The sequence below is a fragment of the Emydura macquarii genome, unplaced genomic scaffold, assembly GCF_026122565.2.
Source record: "Emydura macquarii macquarii isolate MOO-44397 ecotype Brisbane River unplaced genomic scaffold, CSIRO-AGI_Emac_v2 contig_2676, whole genome shotgun sequence".
Lineage (NCBI taxonomy): Eukaryota > Metazoa > Chordata > Testudines > Chelidae > Emydura > Emydura macquarii.
In genome coordinates, this window is record NW_027132813.1 from 32,229,822 (window position 1) to 32,253,824 (window position 24,003).

Here is a 24,003-nt window from a genome sequence, read left to right on the forward strand (position 1 = left end):
CTTCAGGAATGGTTGGAATTTGTGAAATCATCTATTATTGGCAGCTTAATTCCATAGCTTGGCATCTGTGTAAAAACATTAGACCAGAATGATATCCTGCATCCTGAAAATCCAAGAATAAAGTGACCATTGGCCTGTGAAAGAAAGTTTTGTTTTCCTCTCTGCACTGTTGACCTGAATTCTTACGATTCTAAGAATTCTGGGAAGCTGTGGATGTTGAATATCGTAAGCAAAAGCCAGAAGCCTATATTTGATTATCAAGGCAGTGTTTTTAGCAGAGTTTGATGGGGAGTGCATACTGTATATTTCTTTACTGTACAGTAAAAAAAATATTTAAGATACAGAAATAATATTCAGCTTGTAAAAAAATATTTAAACATGAAGAAGCTGTTGCATTTACAGTTAGGAAGGAAAAGATGTCCTCCCTTCACCCTGATTGAAGTATTGCACAGGTCTACAGCTGATTGTGTATAACATATGTAATACACTGCCCATTACCTGGGCACAGCAGATGAGATGACTTGAGATGACGCTTCAATCCTGTCTCTGAACATTATGTTCCCACTGTACTGCCAGTCCAAACTGTAAGGTTAAACACCCTGCAGCTACTATTAATCAGACACTTAATGCTTCTTTCATGTTTTCTTTTTCTGGTTTAATTTCCTTGTCTTTTTTTCTGTATCAGTTGCACTAATTTTAGAACCCTGCCTTCGCAGTTCATCAGATCAGTATAGCATCTATTTCCCAGTCAAGTGGTGGTTATACGTTTTAGGCATCAACTGTCAATGGGATTTTGGCTCCTAAGTGCCTAAATCCCTTTTGAAAATGAGCTTTAGGATCCTAACTCTGTTAGGTGCTGCAACATTGAGTGCAGCAGCGCTTAAATACCTTTAAGAAATTGGGCCTAAAGTATTGCTTGTGTTGGGCTGGGAACAGTGTTTGCTGAACAAGTTTTAAACCCCATTTTAAATAGGTTTGGGCTCAATCTGTTTAAAACAAGGTTTGGTCAATGTGGAAGCGGGCAAACAATCTTTAAATTGAGTTTAGAAACGATCAGCCAGTTCAGGTAGCCTTTGCGGCTACAACAGTTAATTGCCTTTATGCTAAAGGAATGGTGGTGATATCACTATTCTGCACACTGAGGAGAGGGCTATGTGTGTTTGTGTTCATTGGCTGGATTTTTGTACATGCACTTCCCACGTCGTCTCCTGAGCCAAATTCTTCATTACACTGGTGCAAGCCCTTTGAGTTCATTGAGTTCAATAGAATGGCACTGGTGTAATAGACAGCAGATCTGGTTCCTGGTTCTTTAACCAGAATCCTACAGTCTCTCTTTTTAATTTTAATGAGAATTGGGCATCCAAATTCCTTTGGCAGCTTTAAAAGCTTTACTATTTCAGAATGTTGCTTAAATTATAAAAGGAGAACGTTTTGTCAAGGAAAGTTTATTACCTAACTCCTGTTTATTTACTGAGCAACTAAACCAAGTCAGCCCTAATAAATCACAAGCACTAAAAATGAACTCCAAGTCCCCCTGCTAATTGTATTGTTGGGGGAGTGGGGGTTTCTGACCAAAGGAAATTTCCTTCCTTATGTTGCCATAAGATAAGCTGGAGTCTGCATTATCAATGCAGCTGTTGAGAGCTACTTCCGTTTTCCTGCTGTGCATGTTTTGCATGATGCGCGTTTGTCTTTACCCCAGGGAAACAAATGTTTTCACAAACTACAAGATGTTGGCAGCTCCACCCATATCCTCTGGTTTTAGTTAGATTCTTCAAAATCTAAAAATGTCTCTTTAAAGATATGAAGGATATTTATGAACAGTATCACATTTTTAATATAAACTTAAAAGGCGTGAGTGATTATAAATGGTGCTTCCTTTCTCACTATTGATATTAAATACACCTAATTAGTTATTGATATGTATCACCATTAGTATACTTTGCCTTTGTGTAATAGTACACATGAATATAGTATCTATTAGTTATTTTCCATGTTTTGTTGTATTTTCTGAGCTGTAGGTGCAATTCCTGGCTTAAAATATACACCCAAATAAAACTGATGGCCTATGTTTAATTATGTGTATGGTTTAACCTAAAAGACCTGCACAAAAATGTATTTGCAGTTTATCAGTTTGAAGGTAGTGGTGAAATCAGTTGCAAAAATCTACCATCATTGTGAAATGCCAAGCAGAAATAGTCAGTAGAGGTTTTAAGACTGCCACACCCCATTCAAATAAACTTATCAACAGCTTTAATCTTGTTCTCCAGTTAGATAGATAGATAGATATATAATAACATAAATTATGTATATTATATTCAGTATAATTGACATGGTGGTAAAAACTCCTGCACTCTTGTCTACTCTGGTGTTTGCACTCTTGCTACTATCAGTGGAGAATTACAGAGCTGAATTTTTCCAGCATAGCTGCACCCCCTGAAAGAGACAGAGTGCTTTGGGGTAGGTGAGGAAAGTGGGAGTCCAGGAAGAGCTGCAGGTCTGCATTCCTGGATATCTTTCACAGGCTATTTGTCAGCTCTCCTGAAGAGCTGGTAGTGAGGGACGAACCACCAGGCTGTGCAGGAGCCAGGCTATTTATTATCAAGCAGGGCTTTCCCAGTGCAGGTGAGAGGATGCACTCGGCCAGCCAGTTATTTGACCTCTCCAATGGCAAGTGCATTTCCCTAGTCATAGTGCTGGATCATAGTGGGCAGAAAGAAAGATGGGGGAAAACAAAAATCAACAGATTTGGGTTAAAACAAATAACTAGACTGTATAGGGAACGGGCAGACATAAAACTTAGATCATGGAAATTAGAGAGAAAGATTTCAAGACTGAAGACGTCACGGGTGCAGTGTCTCTAGAATTCTTATTGCCTCCATTTCTATCTTTAACTTAGTGTAAACAGTGGGGATAGGAGGAGTGAACCGCCAAGTGAGAGAGGAGAGGAGGTGGAGGCTGAGCAAAGAGGAGTGAAAACAAGACAAAAGAGGGTGGGGAAATAAAGAAGCAGAAAACGAAGTAAACCATACCAGTGCAAAGGAAATAACGGAGACCACAAAGGACAAGATGGAGAAAGTGGTTAGGTAAAAGGAGAGAAGGAGCAACTGTACTGGGATGTGACTGGAAGAGAAACTCAGTGTGAGAGCAGCAGCTAGCCACTGATCTGTCAGAGAGGTTGTAGGGCCTCCATGTGAAAAGGATGGGAGTCACTGCTTAAGGAAATAGAGGGGGCTTCCTGGGGATTAACTAAAATACATTGTTGTTTGACCCACACTGCTATTTTTCTTCCCCAGACAATGGGCTAGATCATCAGTAGATGTAAATTACTGTAGCTTGGTTGACAATAACACAGGTTTATGCTAGCTTAGTATCTGGCCAAATGTATCACCATATTTTTTCATATAACATCCATAGTCTGTTTTACTTTTCCCTGATTAGGCCATATGTCTGACCCCTCAATTCCCACCTGCTAAAACAACGAATTGCTTTCGCCTCCCTTTATATTTTTATCTGCACACTAAGGAGGATTGGATAATGGTTTATAATCATGTGTTTAATAAGTTCCATTACAGATAACATAGTAATTAGATTTCACAAGTTTCTTAAAGTGACAGTGCTTTGAAAATTCAAACTTATAATATCTATCTAAATATAATAGGCATCTCTTAATATTACATTGCCATCTAGAAATTACAGTAGTTAGATAAATAAACATTATGTAGTGTTCTTGGGCACATCTGAATCACAGTGAGCTTTTATGTAAGCATTATGGGGAAGGTAGAAGTGGTAATTGTTGGAATTTTTTTAATAAATAAATGTTGCCATTACTTTAACTGTTTTCGGTGACTCGTTTGTTAAAAAAATTGCTCTTGACTTAAAGCATGAATTAGCAGACATGCAACTGTGCAGATAAAGCGTTCTAAGGAATTCACTATAAATCATTCTGAACAGTATGTTTTAGGTTCGTAGAGAGTATGTTTAAATTACTATTTGAATAGACTAGTATTTCCATTAGCCATGAGGTTTTTTTCCTTTGGTTCAAGACGAAACAAACTGCTGTTATGCTGCTGGGGATGAAGAGCAGTTTGGATACAGGAGGCTGTATCTTTTAACTGTCTATATTTGTTTCTGTAATATTGCATTGCGGGAACAGAGTCTGTGCTTTCTAATGAAGTGACCCACTTCCTGTTCACACTGCTTATTAACAAAATATATCTTGGCTTTGTATTGCTGACATTGTGGTGATGTAATAATAATTGGAATGTACTATGTGGTCACAAAGCATTGAGCATTTTGTGGAGAAAAGTTACGACACAATCCAGCTCAGTGGGGTAAAGGTCTGTGGCATGCAATAAACTAGGGTTGGTTATTATCAGGGTTCAGAAAACAAGCCTCAGTTACTGCTAACTTCCTGTTGCGTTGGCATGTCATAGTAACAGTGTACTTTGGAAAGAGAGAGAACTACTGCAAACTGTACTGTGAGTTGTCAGGCTGTTGAAAACTTATTAGTATAATACAACAAAAACACTTTTGAGAGTTAGTTCCAATGCATTAGCCCCCTCACAGGGTATTGCAAGAATAAATTCAGAAATATATGGAAGGCACTGAGATATTGCAGTGATGGGGTAATATAAGTAAACAAATATCTACTGTCATTGAGCTGCTGATACCTCTCATATTCCCTTTCAGATTCTTCCTTCCTGTTTCCTTCTCTTACCACCATCTCCTTGTCTCTATTACTATTTATTTTTTTTACTTTGTATTCTTACTCCCTCGGCTTCAGTTTTCTTCTCCTCTTTTCACCTATCCCATTGCTGCCAAGGTCACACCTGTTCTACAGTCCCCGTAGTCAAGCAGATAAGATAGTAAATCTAGCTATGAATATGCCAGATTCATGCACCTGTCCATGCTAGAGAAGCACTGTCTGCAGGAAAACAGCATATTGCGCCTGCTGAGAAATTCCAAAAGGTCAAAGAGCATGGGAAACATGGGACAGATGCAGTTCTGCATGAAAATTCAACCCCCTTAAACTCCAATAACATTTCATATATCTAAAATAATGTGTCCAGAATTTTCAGACATGGGTGCCTAAAATTAGGTTTCTAAATCACAGGGGCCTGATTTCCAAAAGCGCTGAGTACCCCCAAATCCCAATGAAGTCAATAAAAGTTTCAGATGCTCAGTGCCTTTGAAATGAGGTCTCTTATTTGGGTGCCTAAATATGGATTTAGGAACCTAACTTACGACACCTAAGTTTGAAAAGTTGTGCCTATCACTCTTCCAGAATCCAGTAAAATCAATGGGGTTCTTTTCATTGTGTAAGGTCTGATAAATAAGGTCCTGATCCAGAGCCCACTGAAGTTAATTAAGGCCTTTAGTGACCAAGGGATGCAGCATTTTCTGGCTGAAAGTCATTTGATATTCAGCAGACTACTTCTTAAGTGTTTCTGAATTAACGTAGTCCGTAGTGAGCATACACATTAAATGAACTAAACTTTTGCCAATGGTTATCAGTATAAACAGTTATGCATATGCCGAAGGAATCTGTTTTTCTATGGCTTTATGTAAATCCAAGCCAACTTCACTCTTGCAGTTTTGGAACAATTCATCTTGTGCTCTTACATAAATATTTTTTTAAATCTTTGAATCCTAAAATAAATACTATAATGAAGGGGAAGAAATAAAATAAATGAGAGGCATTAGACCAAATTCTGCTCTCACACCAATGTTAATCCTGAGTAACTCCATGGATTTTAACAAAATTACTCTGGATTTACACCAGCATAAACAAGAGCAGAAATTGACCCATTATCTCAAAGATGCAAGATAACCAAGATTAACAAACCCACATGGCAGTTTGATAATTCATAGACACTCTCTAGGTTATTCTTTTACAGGTCACCTATTCCCACTTTAAGAAACGAGTATTGATGCCAAATCCTGAAGTCCATACTCCAGATTTACTTCTCAGACAATGCTGAGGCAAAATTCCCATTGAAATCAATTCTCCTGACTTGATCAGAAAATATTATAAAATAAGAAAGTTGGATTTGCTGTGAAATGTTGTCCTGATTGCTAAAATAACTCCTGGAGACACTAGCAAGCCTCTTTATTTGAATATATTGGAACACAGGTTTGAACATCATCTCATGTTTATGCATAAGTTTAGAGTAATCCTGTATCATTTCTTTGCCTAGATGAACGTGAGGCAGTTCAGAAGAAGACTTTCACAAAGTGGGTTAATTCACACTTGGCACGTGTATCATGCAGAATTACAGATTTATACACTGATCTTCGTGATGGACGGATGCTTATCAAACTGCTGGAAGTTCTTTCAGGAGAAAGACTTGTAAGTGTCTATATCTTTTTTTTTTTGGTCACCTCTTAATTAAAACCACGGGTGAAATCCTGGCTCCATTGAAGTCAGCGGCAAAATTCCCATTAATGTCAGTGGGGCCAGGACTTCACACCAGATTTTTAAGAAACCCCTTTCTGTGACTTTTTAAAAATTGTATTTAACATAAAAAAGGGCTTGATTTAGTTCTCACTGACGTTTCTACTGTCATCAGTATGAGTTAGAACCGTTAGTCTCATCTATCCTGTGAGGTGCCCACCAGGAAGGCACTGAGCCGCCTCAACTCCCATTGGGATAAATGAAGGCTCTGAAAGGTGCTCAGCTGTCTTTGATTAGGAGTATATGCAACCTGAACTTGAATCCTCTGGGTCAAATTTTTTTCCTCAGGTATGTGTGAGCAGTTCTCTTTCTCATCAACAGGAGATAAGTGTGAATGTCTGAGGGAAGATATTGACCCTGGGGACTGGGTATAATAAAACCCCAGTGATAAGAAGTGGTGCTATATGACTGTTGGAAGTGTATTTTGGGGAATGATGGGGTACTAGTTTTCCCACACAGATCATTAAATGCTGGTCCTGCTCTTAAATACCTAATTTAAAACAATCTTATCAAAGTATACAGGTCTTTAACTGTGACCCAAGGCTACATGAGGCTGCAACTGTGTGATCAAGTGTCATCAAAGGGTCTGATTTAACGGAAACCGCATGGGTTAACACCCTGCATAGTGAATTGGACATATGCCCCACAATGTTGTGTTAGTACAGTAAAACGTGATATAGGAATTGCCAAATGTTGTTCTGGTTAAGTGAACTCTGAAATGCATATAAGTGCACTGTCCCAATATTCTATATTAGAAGTTAAATACACTTAGTGTGTGTGTATTATATTTTGCTCAAAATAAATTCCTTTATGATGAATAATTTCTTTTAGTGTGATATTACTGTTTGATGTACTCTCTGCAAACAGTGCTTATACCAAATACTGTTTTCAATTACACTGGTATAACTGAGATCAGAGTTGGTCCTTATTGTAAAATTTAGACTGTTATTTCAGGTATCAAGACAGAAAAACCCTTCAATGCAGTTTCACTTCTTCATTTCAGTTTAATTAATTGCTCTGAAGTGAGTGGTATCCCATGTTACTTTATCTATGGGACATTCAGACCAGCCATACAAATTTAATCTGTGTGGGGGGTTTTTTTTCACACCAAGGTTTGAAAAATGGATGTTGTGTTCGAATAGAACATTTGCAGTTATATTGGGAGTATTGGAGCCAAGCCAGCAGTATTCTCCTAGTGAGAATTTTATATCTGTGGTTACATCACCACGAACATATCATAGTAGTGGTTTGCAACACTACTACAAATTTCTTATTTTAGCCTTATCTCAGCATTAGAATGTGAGTACAATAACCTTTGCTTAAACAGCACATTCTAGCATGCCTTCCACTACAAACATGGATATAGATAAGGTAATTCACGAAACCTTGAGACAGTTACGCACATTGAAAAGTATATTATTATGATCATCTTATGTGGCTCACTTATTAACAAATCCACATTGCTTCAGAGAAATATGGGTTGGGAAGAAATGTGGATTTGTTAGTTGAGTATATATCTAGTCAAATATTTCAGTTATGTACTGTGCACATAATCAAGAAAATCTAAATTCCTTCAAATCTTCCCTTTTCTAGTAGAATACATAGCAGAATTCACAATAGAAAATCTGCTTAAATGGCTTGACCTTTGAACTTTCAGAAATCATGAGTAATTATTGAACTGTTATCTAATTGAGGAGAAACTGAGCTAAATTCTGTTTTATGCAGCATACAATGCTTAGCTTTATTTGTCTGTTTGGGAGAAGCTGGTTAACGGTATGTGGAACCAAAATTACTATTGTTTTTTCATCCTGACTGGATTCTTTCCCACTTTGCTCAGTGGGACTATGGCATGCTGGCTTGTTGCTTCTAAAATCCTGGCATATTCAAGACTTTATGTAATAAGATTTAAACTGAGAACTGGGACTGAAAATCATGTCTATTGAAGATTAGAAGTAAATATTCTACCTGCCTTTAAAAAAGGTACCGGAGTGATCCCAGGAATTATAGATCAGGGCTTTTGACCTTTAGGTAAATAGCATGCATTGATTATTAAGAGTTGTTATAACTGAAGTTATTTTGGGTGCCTTAATTTTGCGGTTCCCAACTTGAGACACCTCAAAGGTTTTTCAGAGGATGGATTGTCAGCAGCATTTTTGGAAAATCAGGCCCTTTTTAGTGACATTTTAAATTTGGATGTCCAAAGATTGGGGCACCCAAAATCACCACACCTTTTTGAAAATTTAGGCCTCCGTGACTTGCACAAAGGCTCACAGGAAGTCTTTGGCAGGGCACTGAACTGAACTCTGCTTTCCTGCGTCCCAGGATAGTGTGCAACCATAGGACTGCTCTTCCTTTGGACTATTCTTCCATGTTGCAGGATGAGGGCAGGAATTTGTATAAGTGTAAGATTGTTAAATATTTTATTGAACCAATATACTAATTGCATTTAAAATTAAATATAACATATCTAAAGGTAGCTTCTGTCTCTAGTTATCCCAGCTGTCCTGGCTTTCTAGGTTTGCTCTCTAAATTGTAAGTTTTTTGGAGCAGAGATTGTCCCGATATCTATGATATCGGATATCGGATCTATGATATCAGATAGCACGGAGCGCACTGTCAGTGAATAACAAATAAAAAGTAATAGTAATTCTAAAAAGCTCCTAATTTAATTTTTGTTCATGATCAGGACATAGTTCTTGATAAAATGAAACAAGATAAGGAAAGGTTTGAAGAAGCTAAATACCCTCTGATGAATGACAGATAATGGACACTTTCTTCTTCTGCACCCTGGCTCCTGCTGGAACTCAGTGAAACCCTGAGCTGAATCCTGCCAGTCAAAAAGTGCAATCGGGGTCAGTTAGGCACTGTGGAATTTGTCCATTTAATTAATCTGAGTGATTCTCTGGGTCTAATTCCAGATTTATTATGTCTTCTATTTCACATGAAATCTTTGTGTTTATGGGTCAGAAAGTCTTGCCTATAATTTGCCTTCTTTGAACGTTATATTTCTTGTATTCTTATTTTTGGGATATGTGCTCGTGTAGTTTGGGAACAAACAAATCTCAGGAACTAATTAATTTGTTCTATAAAATACCATCAGTGAGTATGTTGTTTTGATTGAGGAATTTCTGTCACTATTAGCCAAACAAGATATTTTCAACTAATTTTCCCTCTAATTGTCTTGAGACATTAGAATCTAGTCCTGTTCCCATTTCGGTAAATGGTATGACTCCTATTGAGTTGAATTAGAATAGCATCAGGTTCTTAATTACCTATTCGAAATCTTCAAGGTAGCACCAGTATGCTTTTTGTGTAAACTGTAAATGTGAGGTCTGGAGATTAATTCTTGCATACACTAAGGCCTTTTTGCCTTGCTCTGACAGTGTGTTGAAACCTCGGGGTGGAAATGTAAATTATGCACACTTTGAGGTCCCATTACACAGCCAGAGTGGTGTAAAGTAGTTGTCATATAACTGAGAATCAGGTCCCTGGAAATTTGCACTCTGGGTCAGAATTAATGCTGATTTAGGCCTCCCTGCCACTTTGCCCCCAAGAGAGAACTTGTGGTCACAGAAATTTGAAGTGAAACCAGTGACTTCTGACACGTTGGTGTCCTTAAGAGTATCTTTCTAGCAAAGCATTTCATGTTTATTACAATGTTGTTCAGGCCAGTGTTCCTATGATACATAACAGAGCTGTGACTGAAACCTTCTGTCTCTTGAGTACAATCTGGAGAAAGGATTTTGCCTGAGCTATTTCAGTAGCCAGTCAATTACATTCACTGAATAAAACAAAGAAAACTGTAGATTAGCTTTTTGGCTGAATACCCTCAAAGATACTTCAGTGAGCACTAAACAAGATACTCAGTTGTTACATTTGTCTACAGAACAAAGTTTATTTAATTTTATTCTGTTTTATAACTGATTTTCAAGTGATGTTATTACATTCATGGTTTTACTCATTGACATAGGGTCTTGTTACTTTCATGCTGCTGGCTTCCTTTTTTTCTTTTAAGGAAATCAATTGGAATAAATGTATTCTGCTATTTTGATAACATCATTTTAAGGGGTCAGAAGTGTGAAATTTCCTTTTCATGGTGTCTCATTGGTTTATTTCAGGGCTAAATCTGAGCTGCCTTTAAAAGGGGTTAAATGTTGGAGGGAGATGTCCTCTGGAGCTAACCATTTCTCTTTATTGTGTTCATACATTGGTGTACTTGCTTATTTAATATATTTCCCACTGCGGCAAGTATTACTTTAAAATCAGATCTGGGATGTGCGCTAGAGAAAGGGGCATGTCAGTACAATGTAATGTAATAGACCCCCAGCAAAATCTTTAGTCTTTCAGCTAGCAAATGAAGGTAGTGGAGTGAAAAGGTTAAGGGAGGATGCGTGGCAGAATGCTTTGACTGAGAAGTGGAATGAAATTTGCTTCACTTTTTCATCAGAAGCCTGATCGAGTTCTCAGTGAAAGTGTTCACTTTCACTCATTAAATCAGCCAAATTAGCCTCAGTCATCTCTGGGTGTAGTGACCAATGGCAGTTTGTCTCGTTCCATTAGCGGACATTATTGGTTGGTTGGGGCTGCACTGGTCTTCTGACTGGCTTGAACACATGTTTCAGCCAGAGATGACCACAGTAACACTATCCTTTTTTAAGTGAGTTTTACAAGGAAAACAATTTAAAGAAAGAAGTGAATAAACCTGTATTTTCAAGGAAGAAATACTTGCCTCATATTGAAAGGGATTAATGTGGATCAAAGCCTGAGAGGAGACTCTGTCCTTAAAATGGTTTGTGACCACAGATCATGAATTGTGTTTGTGATTTTGTCATCAGCGTTAAATCCCATCCGGAGAGCAAATACATATAATACTGAGTGGTTGAGAAACACTTTTTGCGGTTTCAGTAATATCTTTTTTCCGTCTTTGTTTTGCCTTGTAGCCCAAACCAACCAAAGGAAGGATGCGCATCCATTGTTTGGAGAATGTCGATAAAGCCCTCCAGTTCCTGAAAGAACAAAGAGTACATCTAGAAAACATGGGATCCCATGATATTGTGGATGGGAATCACAGGCTGACTCTTGGCCTTATTTGGACCATTATTCTGAGATTCCAGGTAAATGAATTACTTTTGCGTTCTACAACTTTATTCTTAGTGAGCCTGAATCTCCAAGTTACTGGGGACCTCCTGAGAAGAGCGAAGTGCCATCGGGTCACCTTGACATCAAGGGGAGCAGAGGTTACTTAGTACCCAGCAGGATATGATTTGAATAGCAGCTTGCATGTTTGATGCCTGAGTGGCACTGCTGATCGATAGAGGAAGTGAATGAGAATTGTCAGCCTAGCTTTTCTGCTCTATAATTCAGATACTATTTTTAAAAGTCAAGTAAATACAAGGCTCAGAAAACAAAATAAATTCTGTTTTATTTTCATTATCAGAGTATTTAAATATCTGATATATAAACACTTAAAATCACTGCAAGTGATTTATAAAGATTTCACAGTTTAGTCTTAACCCATACTGTAAATCGGGATAGTCAATTATTTTTTGCTAAATTCTAGGTTTCTTGGTCAAGGTATAGTCAAGGTCCAGACTCCAATAATAATGATAACAAGTAAACAAAAAGATTTCAGGGTCTATTCAAAAGCATCTGGCAGTCTGGATTTGGCCCAGGGTCTGCCTATTGATTACTCCTGATGTAAACGTATTTCTCTTACGTTGCTCCTCTTGACAGCCACAGTGGTGGTGTTTAAAATCTTAATGTTTTAGCCTTTTATGGCTTTACTTAAAACTGTGTAAACAATGAGTGGAAGTATTTTTGGTTCTTTGAATATGTATGAAATAAAAGAGGGAGAAAAGTTCCCATATCAGTGGAGTGGAATGTAATTTTCAGATGTAAATTTCTCTTTAACTGTTAAGCTGGTCTGAACTAACAGCTAACCAACAATTAACTTTTATGGCAGTCACAGTGTATTCCCAATTGTTTCTTATATGTAAGGAAAAAACGATTGGTAAATTTCTCCGTGTTCTACAGTTATCCTGATACAAAGTCCTTTGCTTCAAAGAATTTTTATACTGACTTCCCATAGGATAAATGAATACAATATAATAAGATACTTTTACAGGGTTGCCCGTACTTGCATGTGCATCTGATGTCCCTCCAGCACATAACAAGTAATGCTATAGCTGGATGAGAAATAAAATTATTTCTTGTATTTTATGTGACTATTCCTGTCTGAAAGTGTTATATTCAAGCCTCAAATCCTACTTATGGAAGATATTTTGTTTGCTTTCAATCTGCTTAAATATAGGGACTCCTACACAAAGGCATGTGGCATGTGAGGTTCTTTGCAAACTGAAAACTTTCACTTGAAGTCACTGGACATTTTGGATGTGCGAGTGTTAGCAAGGCTGGCCCTGAGGGAGTAGTTGTGGAAGAAAATAAAAAATGCAAATGTAGTAGAGTGAGTGATTAGTGTCTGAACACTCTGTATGTAACTGAAGGGCTTGTTTAGAAAAAATCTGGTGGCCCTTTTCTAGGAATCTGTAATAATAAATTCAACTAGTGCACTGAGCTTCATTGTTGGTTTGTTTCCCCCCTCCCCTCCAATATGAAAGGGCCTGATCTAACTTCCATTGAAGTAAGTGGGAGTCTTTATTGACTTCAGTGGGAGCTGAATGAGGTGCTAGGCATTGTAAAACTATAGTATTGCAGTATATCTAGGAAATCTTATGTTTTTTGAAGTAAAAAATATTTTTGCTTTACTTTGTCTTTCTGAGGCTAAAATTATCAACTTACCCATATATTACCATCTTTATTTAAAAGTGAATAAAATCATAGACTTCAGCATACCTGATTGTGTTCAGCATACCTGATTGTGTTTAAGGCCAAAACTGTGGTTCCACTGAACTCGGTGACAAAGACTGCCTTCTAAGGAACCAGGATCTGTCCCTAAGGTTTCCATCTCACAAGATGCTGAGCACTGCCTATAGGTATTGATCATCTTCAACTCCCATTGAAATGAGTTGAGGGTGCTCAGCACATTTCAGGAAGCACAGAAAACCTTGCAAGATTAGGTCACAGCTCTGTATAAAACAGGGTTTGTTTTGATAATTTGAATTGAATGTTTCTGGTGAACCATAAACTATTTTGTTCATGGACTTTTAAAAAACTCTTACAGTAAATTAAAGGCAAATGAAGCTGTTCATGTTATTTTTCTTCCAAGTGAATGAACATAAATGACTTGTACACTGCTGCTCTTCTGTTTTCTTGTTCCTTGGTTTTCTGTGTTTTTGCTATGATATTAATTTATTTTATTTCTTTGGAAACATACGTGCAAACTTGGCCCAGAAATGACAATTTGATTTCATTTGAACTGATTTCTGAATCTTAGATCCAAGATATCAGTGTCGAAACTGAAGACAACAAAGAGAAGAAATCTGCTAAGGATGCTTTGCTTTTGTGGTGCCAGATGAAGACAGCTGGGTGAGTGTGGATTAAAAGATTATCTGGAATACATTTCCTACAGCATTCTGAGTTTTCAATGAAATTGTTTTAAATGTCCAAACATGTATCTTCCCTAAAGTGGATTGAACTAAGACAAGTAAGTCAGCAGAAATGGGCAAATTAATATTAAAAGCTGATATTTAAAAATCAGTGAACTCTGATTTCCTTATGTTTCTTTCATGTGTTCTTCATGCTAAATATAAAAATCTGAGAAGTCAGGAAAGGCTACTAGTCCACCAGCCCTTTTTCATTCATACTGTGAGCTTGTGATGACACTGAGGGATGTTTGCTATCAGATGTGTCCCTCAAATTTTTGAGAGAGGTCATTGAAATATACTGTCACCAGCATTTATCTGTTTCAGAAGCTTTGCCCCCAAGTCTTGTCTGTGTTTTCAGTGGAATTTTGAGTCATTCAGACTGTTCTTCTAAACAATGGTGTTCTGATCATGGATCACTGGATTATTGTTGTGAGATTGACAAGACTCTGTGGTTTGTCATCCTGGGCTGCTGGTTATTTACATTTTGTTATGGAAAATATACTAGGAATGGAGAGCTTTTTCCATGAAAGTCAGTATCAAATTCCCTTTGACTTTAGTGGGAGCAGGCCAAAGCTTAGATAGTTGAAAATGATTTAGTCCTTTTAGTTTGTGTGTTTTTTGACTGGGACATTCCGTATTTTTTCTAGAGTATCTTTGAAGTACAAAGAGTTTATCTGAATTGTGCTCTCCTTTCAAGGCAGAATCTCAGAAGATTCTAACATCTATTCTAAATAATATAATTTGGCCTCTTCTTTGCTGTAGGGTGGTAGTTGTAAGGGTTTTTGTTGTTTTTGTTTTTTGTGGCGGGCATAGCACAAAAGGACTTAATGAAACAAAGTATTCATTGTAGTCTCAAGATTGGTATAATTCTGAGGACTACCATTCTGGCGTTCTAAAATACTTCTGAACCTACAGAAATCGTGTCTTTTTTATAGAAATTCAGTGTTATGCAGTGGAATTCACCCTGCATAATGGAAAGAGTTTTAAAGGGCAAAGGACTGTGACTTGTCTTGGTTAAATCTTGTAACTGTACTCTAGACTTCGGTGGATTTGGCCCACATAATGTCTTTTGAGGGCTGCAGGGAAAATACACTCAAAGGGAAGACTGTTGGTCCTTCTCAGAAACAGAATTCTTGGTGTCTTGCTGCCTTTGAGGTAGCCACACACATAATTTAGTGCAGACTTGAATTTATTAGGCAATTAGAGTTTTGATTTCTTTCATATTCAAGCCAGGTCTACACTTACTTGGAAATTTGGCAGCAATCAATTGGGAGTTACGCAAGCTATGCAGAGTAGCTGGCGTAACTCCTGTCAACTTTGTAACTCCTCTTCTACGTGGCGTCTTCACTGCTGCGCCACTTGAGGGGGTGGTTTTAATGCATCGACTTCGGATCGATTGAGCGGGTCTTCACTGACTGCTCAATCGATCCAGATAGATCGATCTGACAGCAGTGAATTTGCTGCCATCAGTGAAGACATACCCTCAGAAAGAGGGCTTACATAAACAGAATTAGTTCCAAAATGCCTTTCACAAATTTCTTTCTTGCTGTTTACTGGCTATCCATTATTTATAGAAATTCACTGTTTCTTTCCTTCATGAAACTTGAATGGACATATAGCAAACTGATCACGGTTAAATAATTCTAGCAAAACTTAGGCCTCTCTTTCTGGGAGTTCACCTGAAAGTGGGTTTGCAAACAATCTGAACATTTTTTGGAGACTTTGAAAGTCAAATGAATCAAATGAATATTGAATCTTCTCATGCCATTAGGCATAAAGTTGACCATCACACTTACAATCTTGAGCACTTGGTTAAATGCACTTGTGGGAACGGTCATTCCTCTGAAACATTGCCTTTTGCTTCTCCAGCAGTTCCTATCACTCTCCAAAATTTAGTATTTTAAGTACCTGAAAATAATACTTTTTCAGCTATTGAATCAAGAAGTGACTTCAGACTTGAAGAGATCGGAACCACATAGGCTGCAGACTGGGCACCAAAAATTTAAATTACTTTTCTAGCTTTTTTAAAAAAAGGTTGGTTATCATCACATGTGTAGAACATAAGGTTACAAGGAAAACTGTGATGCTCTTGCCCCTTGCTCTTGACATTAATAGAAAACAGTTCATCATGACTGTGAAACTTTAGTAGCTGGTCGATAACATCCCTTCCTTATGTTATAATTGTCACTCCTACAACAAGCTTTCACTGATGTAATGTGAAAAGCCAGAGCAGGGATGCTATATTGATTATGCTCTTTCTGTTTTTTGTTGTGTCAGTTATCCCAATGTCAACATTCACAACTTTACCACTAGCTGGAGGGATGGGATGGCTTTCAATGCACTAATCCATAAACACAGGTACGTCTTTGCAATATTCTTTATAGGTTTTAAAAGATTAAACTTTTGCCGTGTCTTTGCAATATTCTTTATAGGTTTTAAAAGATTAAACTTTTGCCGTGTACTCGCAGCTTTATAGCATAGCAGTTTGCTGTTTGATTTTTAAATCTGTGGGAGTTGAAGATGGGTTACGAGAACAGTGGAGAGTCCTATGGGCAAAAGATGCAGAAAGATAATCAGACTATTATAGCTCTTCACATCACTGCCAGCTCACCCAAGAGGGAGTGGCTGGCATTGCACATCAAAATGGCTTTATTTGTATTCAGGAGAATAAATCATACATATGTGATTGTATCACTTTGTAATTGACTAGCTTTCTTGCAATGTGAAGGCGGTACCTAAATGGACATTTACTCTTTAGGTATTTCATGTGCTACCCCGACCCACACTGACTAGCACCACTGAATTCAGTGGGGCTATTTGTGGAGTAAGGTGGTATTTTGTGTTAGTAAGGGTGGCAGAATCTGTCCCTAGGTAAAATGTTCACTAGGAGCTAGACTATGCCACTTGTACTTGCATTGGTGACTACTTGCACAAGTAACGCTCACAATGTGAGTAAAGGCTGAACAATCCTAACTGTAGATTGTTTTTTCTTATTCTCTTTAGATCACGTTCATTCTTGGTAAATTATTCCCATTTTTGTCATGGGCCAGATTGTACCATGTACCTGGTACATACTGGGCAGTACCTTACTCCTTCAGTGGTCCCGCTAAAAGGGATGGGACTACTTGAGAAGTAACGTACTGGACAATACAAGTAAAGGTATCAGAATCTGGTCCAAATTCATCCCTGGGGAATTTGGCTCCATAGCTCACCACTGCTATTTTGAGTGTTCAGATTTATTTTTATTAATTAATTTTAAAATAACGTGCTTGTGTATTGGAGAAATCAAGGATTTTTCTTATTTTTTAGGCCTGATCTGATTGATTTTGACAAGCTGAAGAAATCGAATGCACACTACAATCTGCAGAATGCTTTTAACCTGGCAGAGCAACACCTTGGTCTCACTAAACTTCTGGACCCAGAGGGTAAGAATTCCTACAGTTACAGCACTGACTGGCTGTATGTGGAGGAATGTCATTCCTCTTTTACAGCCTTCTACAAGGTGCTGCTTTGTGGCAGACTTTTGTGTTGAAGGGCAATTGGATACATCTCTCTCTCCTGTCAGTACCACTCCCTGCATTTTCCTGAGGAGAAGTAGGTGGGACCCCAGAGAAATACTCAAAATGTTCCCCTTTGCAGGGGGACTGAGCAGTTCTGGCCAAGGATCCCAGCACTTCAGCTTTCATTCTCTCAGGTGGCAGTGTTTTGCTGTAATTAGACCACCACGCTGGCCCTTTATATAAAACATAAGAACATCCCAGTGAAGAGTCATCTTTATCATCTGTACGGTCAACCTTTTTCTTTAAGCTAAAATATAGATGATACATTCTTCATAGAATTGTTAGCAACGTTTTTTCAGCCAACAAGTGAGTATTAGTGTTCATGTGCGGCGTGTGGTTTTAAGCCAAGGTAACATTAGAATAGGGAACTTCATTGTCACAGGGCCGGTAAAAGTCATTTCATCACTGGGAAAGTTTCTTCTCGTTGACTTTCCAATACATTAAAATTTCTGAAAGGATAGGAGATAATTTACTCTCCATCTGCACTCATTAAAGGATTCTCCTGAACAAACATCCAATTAGGTTTGCTTACCTTTGTGAATTCTAGATATGATTGTGGGTGACAGTCTATAATTCCTTGGTCCTGGAAATTGGAATCTCCTCTCTCTAATACTGTCATGACACCGTTCTTCCAAGTGTTCGACAAATATTATGCCTCACAGTGCTTCTGTGAAGATAGGTAAACATCACTAAGCCCATTTCACAGATAGGTAAACTGAGGCACACAGAGACTGAATTACTTGTTCAGCCTCACACAGCAGAGGTTGGAATAGAACCCAAAAGTGACCCCCAGTTCTGGTATTTTAATGGCAGTTTGCATTCTCTAAGCCTTCCACAAAATATAGCACTTGTAGTGATGGAATTCTATACCTGCCACTACCAAAGAATTTGAGACTAGCTCAGAACCACAGAATGTATTTTAGTTTGGCACATAAGGCTAGACTTCAGTTAAAATCCCAGAAGCTGAAAGGCCACTGAACCCACATCTCTTGAGTCTTATGTAGTGGATTGTCAGCACAGTATGCATTGTTTCAAACATGCCCCCCCCACCACATATATACTAAAGTAACTCTTATTTTGTTTTCAGATATCAGTGTTGACCACCCTGATGAAAAGTCAATTATCACCTATGTGGTGACATATTACCACTACTTCTCTAAGATGAAAGCTTTAGCTGTCGAAGGAAAACGTATTGGAAAGGTTTGCAAGCTAAGATTTTATATGTGAAGCACAAACTAAATATTCATTTCTACTGAGCTCTTCAGCCCATTGTATATGTTAGCTTTTAATCATGGATGTGTACACTAGATATTCCTGTAAAAATATAGGAAGTGGTTAATCTTTCCTGATATTTCCATCCATATCTTAACAAAAAACATTTAGCTGATGTTTTATTTTGCTTGTTAACTTTACGTAGATGCTGCTTTCCCCTGCCCATTAACTGCTCCCAACACTCCACGGGTTCTCTGTGCAGCCCTGAGGAGTCCCTTGTTTAAAAAAAACCACTCTCTGCCACTTTGCAAAGCAGCCATGGTCCTTGCAGTTGCAACAGACTGAATGGGAATCCTTTCTCAGTCAATCAACCCCCACACCCTGCTCCTCAATTGCCTGGGATCATAGGAATTCACTGCAGAGCAGTGCAAGGTCCCCACTCCTCAATTATCCCAGCCCCTGTTGTACTCAGGAATGAGTGGTTGATTTGTAAGCTAAGTCGCCGCCCCCCGCCCCGCTCCTACAGTCTCTTTTATGTAGATGTAGGATTGAAATGCGTGTGAACAGGTCTGGCTTTGTTACTCAGATGTTCTGTGCTGCTTGTTACAGGTACTTGACAATGCTATTGAGACAGAGAAAATGATTGAAAAATATGAATCGCTGGCTTCTGACCTTCTTGAGTGGATTGAACAAACAATTATCATCCTGAACAATCGCAAATTTGCCAACTCACTGGTTGGTGTGCAACAGCAGCTTCAGGCATTCAATACGTACCGCACAGTGGAGAAACCACCCAAGTAAACACAATCACTCTGCTTTTGTTTTTTATTAATCTCATTTTAAGAAAATACCTTAAAAACCTTTGGTATCCTATTTTTACTTAGTCCTGATCTTTATCACTCAAGAGTGGCTTGTTCCCTGCCACTCACCCACACACGGTAGAACAAGAAAATACTGTGCCATTTACAGGATCTCAGATACTGGGAGATTCCTCCTTACAACTACTACTCATAACAGTGTACTAGAAGGAGCAATAATGCGTCATTATCAGACAATAATGCCACCGTTTATGCTTGTCAGCACTGTATAATACATGCACACAGCTAATAATAGGATTTCATTGTTTATCCCAGATCAAGAGCAAGTGTCTGGTTTTACAAAACAGCTTTGAATGCTAAAAGCTGATGTAACATGAAACTTAGTCTCTTTACTTCTGTAAACTGCCATGCAACTTTGACTCTATAAATATGTTTATCAATTAATGCAGATTTCATTAATAATAATAATCACTGTCCAGAAGCTTTACAATTGCTGTTGGTTTCATAGTGCCTATAAAGTGACTGTATTTCCTAGGAAGTACTCTAAAGTCCTGATAAAAAAGAAAAAGTCTTATTGACTTCATGGGCTTTGGATCTAGCTTTAAATTCCTGAGTCAGTAGATTAACTAGGTCAGTTCATGAAATAAAAAAATCTGGCCCCCCCACAAGGGATTTAAATATATAAAAACAAATCGGCTGACTTTGTGCAGTCATTGTGACATTTGAGCCAGTTGGTTCTCGTGGGCACCCCTCTTGTCCTTCCAGCTTTCACACAGAATGAAACAGAAAAAAGGACTAATCATAATTATATGACCGTGCTATGGACAATGTCAGTCCTTTAAGAAAACAAACTTTAGTTCCTTAGAAGTGATGAAATATTCATTTTAACCCTGTTTGCTTTTGGGAATTTGTGTCTAGATTTACAGAAAAAGGAAACTTAGAAGTGCTGCTTTTCACCATCCAAAGCAAAATGAGGGCTAACAATCAGAAAGTGTACATGCCACGGGAGGGCAAACTCATCTCGGACATTAACAAGGTGAAAGCATCAACTCTGGATTTACAGCTCCTCATGTGCATCTCAAATGTTTCTTTTCTTTTATTCTCACTTCCTCTTCCTTTTCTTTTAATCTCACTACCTAGCTTACTAGGTAGAAAACTGTCCCGTCGTCGTGTCCGTCCATCCTTCCTTTCTCTCCCCCCCCCAATCCCTCGATTTGACTCAGGGGATCCTAAAGGATTGAGAGGGATGGAATGATGTTTCCTGCAGGCCAGACTCAGTAACCGCTAATGTAGCCTCAAGGCTGCAGCAGCATCTGTAACATGTGCATACGCTCCTGCCAGTGGGGGAGAAATGGTCACTGGTGTTGTGTAGCTGAGGATCCACTGGCCCTGCCCAGTTTCTCGCTAGTCCCACCCCCTTGAACTTACTGGGTCTGTCTACAGAGCAGCTGGGATTGCCTCTTCTCAGAGCTGGTAGACAGATATGTACTAACTTGGTTCAAGCTATCACACTGAAAATAGTAGTGTGGTCATGGCAGCTCGGGCTAGCCCCCTGAGTACAGGCGGTCAGGTGGGATTATTCTTGGGTGGCTGTCACCCTCAGAGTTGCTGTGTAGGCATGCCCTCTGGCAGAAAAGAGAAACAACATTTAGTGATTTTTTCCCCCCCTCTCCCTAAGCCTCATTTTCCAATGAGTTCTATCAGCCATCAAAGCTCCATACAGAACAGAGTTCCACAGTGAATCAAGGGTCTTCCTTGGCCACAGAACAGGATTTGCCCCATAAGTTTCTCCGCCCTGATATCCACTATGTGGGAGGTTACGGACAGAGAAGGTCTGTGGGAAGACACTGGGAACGTTTTTGTTGGTTCCTAGTCAGAGTTTATACAACTAGCTGTTACTTGGCTACAAATGGCTGAATGGCAACAGGTCTGATAAGATATCTTGGGGATAATAAATGACTTCAAACTGTCAGCCTTCCTAATTTGCTTATTATCATACTTGGAATTCCCAGAGCAGCTGTTGGTGGTGTCTGCACTTCGCTCTGCATCCCAGAGAGCAGTAAACTGCACAAACTCCCCTGTTTATGTTAAGCTCCTGTGCCTGTAAATGCCTCAGATACTTTGGTTTCAGGCAAAGTCACATCTCTTAGCGTTTAGAGGAATCTAGGATAATGTCTGATTAATTGGGGGCATTTTTGCTCTTTATGAGAAGGATCTGTAAGGCCAATTAGCTTGATTTTAATATGTAATTTTTATGGCAATAGCTTAATGTACATGAACAGCTTTTTACCTTTTAAAAAAAGGTTTTATGCAACAAAAGAAATAAAACTTGGTGTTCTGCTCTTTATCTGAAAGTAACACCTTAAAGCTCTATGCGTAGGAATTATTTAGGAGGGAGAACAGGTGAATCCTATTTTTCCTCCCTAAAAGGGAAAGATTTTAGTTCTTTTGGGGAAAGATCTTGTAAGAATGTTTAAACATACATGCATGTGTACAAATTCAAACCAATTGTTTTGCTTAAAGAAAACAGATTTAAAAAAAAAATAAATAAAGATCCTCACAATACTCCTGTGAGGCAGGCAGGTTTTATATCCAGTTCATAGATAGGTAAATTGAGGAACTGAAAGTCTAAGTAGTTCCACCATGGCCACACATTGGCAGAGCTGTGTATAAAGCCTAGGCATCTTGATAGTCCTGTGCTCTTTCACTAAGGAGTATGGGCCAAATTCATCCCTTATGGAACTGCTTTGGACATAGTGAATTTATCTCAGGAAATAATTTTGGTCCACAGTATTGATTTCATGTAAAGCTGACGTGATTTCTCTTAGTTCTTTAAAGATGTGAAGCTAAATAATATGATGATGCATTTTTTCATCTCCTCAGGCCTGGGAAAGACTGGAAAAAGCTGAACATGAAAGAGAACTGGCACTGCGAAATGAGCTCATAAGACAAGAGAAACTGGAACAACTTGCACGCAGATTTGATCGTAAGGCAGCTATGAGAGAAACTTGGCTGAGTGAAAATCAACGTCTGGTTTCTCAGGTGGTGCTTTCCGAACTATTTGTATGATTAAAATTATCACCGTGAGTAATTATGGGATACAGTTTCTGTGCATAGTGTGTATTCCCTCTTTCATGCTAGGTGGCCTACAGTTTGTGCTGTATGTGTTAAACTCCCTCTGAACTAATTGAGCAAGTCTATACTCAGTAGAAAAACATGCAGAATGTCTATCTAATGTTCACCATTTCAATGAAATGGTAGGACCAAGTTAATGTCTGGTGATTTCAGTGGAATTACACCAGGGATGAATATGATTAATTGACATTTGAGATAGAAAAGGCCTATTAGGTCACCTTGCCCCAACACCAATCCAGGATTTTCCCTATAGTTATGTCTATTTTTTATCAGTGGATATATTTTCAGAATATTTTGAAGCTGCAGAGTTACTAGCAATTTTTGAATAATCAAAAGTAACATTACTCAGCTTGGTTTGAGCAATAGCATTTTTGATGCGTGGTCATTACTAACATGAACTCTGTGTATTTACAGGATAACTTTGGTTTCGACCTTCCCGCAGTGGAGGCTGCCACTAAAAAGCACGAGGCCATTGAAACAGACATTGCAGCATATGAAGAACGAGTCCAGGCTGTGGTTGCTGTTGCAAAGGAACTTGAGGCTGAGAATTACCATGATATCAAACGCATCACCGCAAGAAAAGACAATGTTATACGCCTATGGGAGTACCTGCTGGAGCTGCTCAGGGCACGTAGACAAAGACTGGAGATGAACCTTGGTCTGCAAAAGATATTCCAGGAAATGCTTTACATTATGGACTGGATGGATGAAATGAAGGTAAATGTCATCGAGATCAGAAGATGGCAGGAAACTGCTGCTGATTAAAGATTGTGCATGTCCTTCATCTGTTTAAATTATGTTTGTTTTATACGTAATGTCTCTATGACCAAATGTTCAAAATCAGGAGCCTCCATTCACAGACATTAATTCACTTCTTGATACACAATGCTGGGCTCTTTAAAATATAAAATAAAAACAACTACAAAAACACCCCAAGTCTCTTACCTTCTAAACCAGAGGTCCCCAAACTGTGTGGCACGCCCCCTGGAAGAACATTAGGGGGGTGCGACAGGCCCCGGCTCCGCCCCCCAACCATGGCTCCATCCAAAGCTTCCCCCCCCCCTGGCTGCCAGCTGTGGTTCTCAGCTCAGCCCCTGGTTGCCACAGCCTTGGCCCCTGGCCACCGTGGGCCCTGCTCCCAGCCCCAGCTGGGAGGGGGGGTGAAGATGGGTTAAGGGGGGCCTAACCTAAAATGTTTGGGGACCACTGTTCTAAACAAAGTAACATTTTGTTTTTGCTTGTCTGTGTTATGGGAAGAGGGATTTACATTCAATACA

General features: G+C 38.7%; 1 protein-coding gene across 3 annotated transcripts in view; it reads left to right on the top strand.

Annotated features, from left to right (window-relative positions):
* Nucleotides 1-24,003, top strand: part of SPTBN1 (spectrin beta, non-erythrocytic 1) — a 187,995-nt gene that overhangs the window by 110,108 nt on the left and 53,884 nt on the right. For all 3 annotated transcript variants that reach the window (XM_067565154.1, XM_067565155.1, XM_067565156.1), the window contains 10 exons: nt 6,201-6,352; nt 11,398-11,571; nt 13,851-13,942; nt 16,279-16,359; nt 17,311-17,426; nt 18,649-18,761; nt 19,383-19,570; nt 20,510-20,627; nt 22,475-22,633; nt 23,141-23,443. In XM_067565154.1, the coding sequence (XP_067421255.1) occupies nt 6,201-6,352; nt 11,398-11,571; nt 13,851-13,942; nt 16,279-16,359; nt 17,311-17,426; nt 18,649-18,761; nt 19,383-19,570; nt 20,510-20,627; nt 22,475-22,633; nt 23,141-23,443 (1,496 nt within the window). The remainder of the gene's footprint in view (nt 1-6,200; nt 6,353-11,397; nt 11,572-13,850; nt 13,943-16,278; nt 16,360-17,310; nt 17,427-18,648; nt 18,762-19,382; nt 19,571-20,509; nt 20,628-22,474; nt 22,634-23,140; nt 23,444-24,003) is intronic.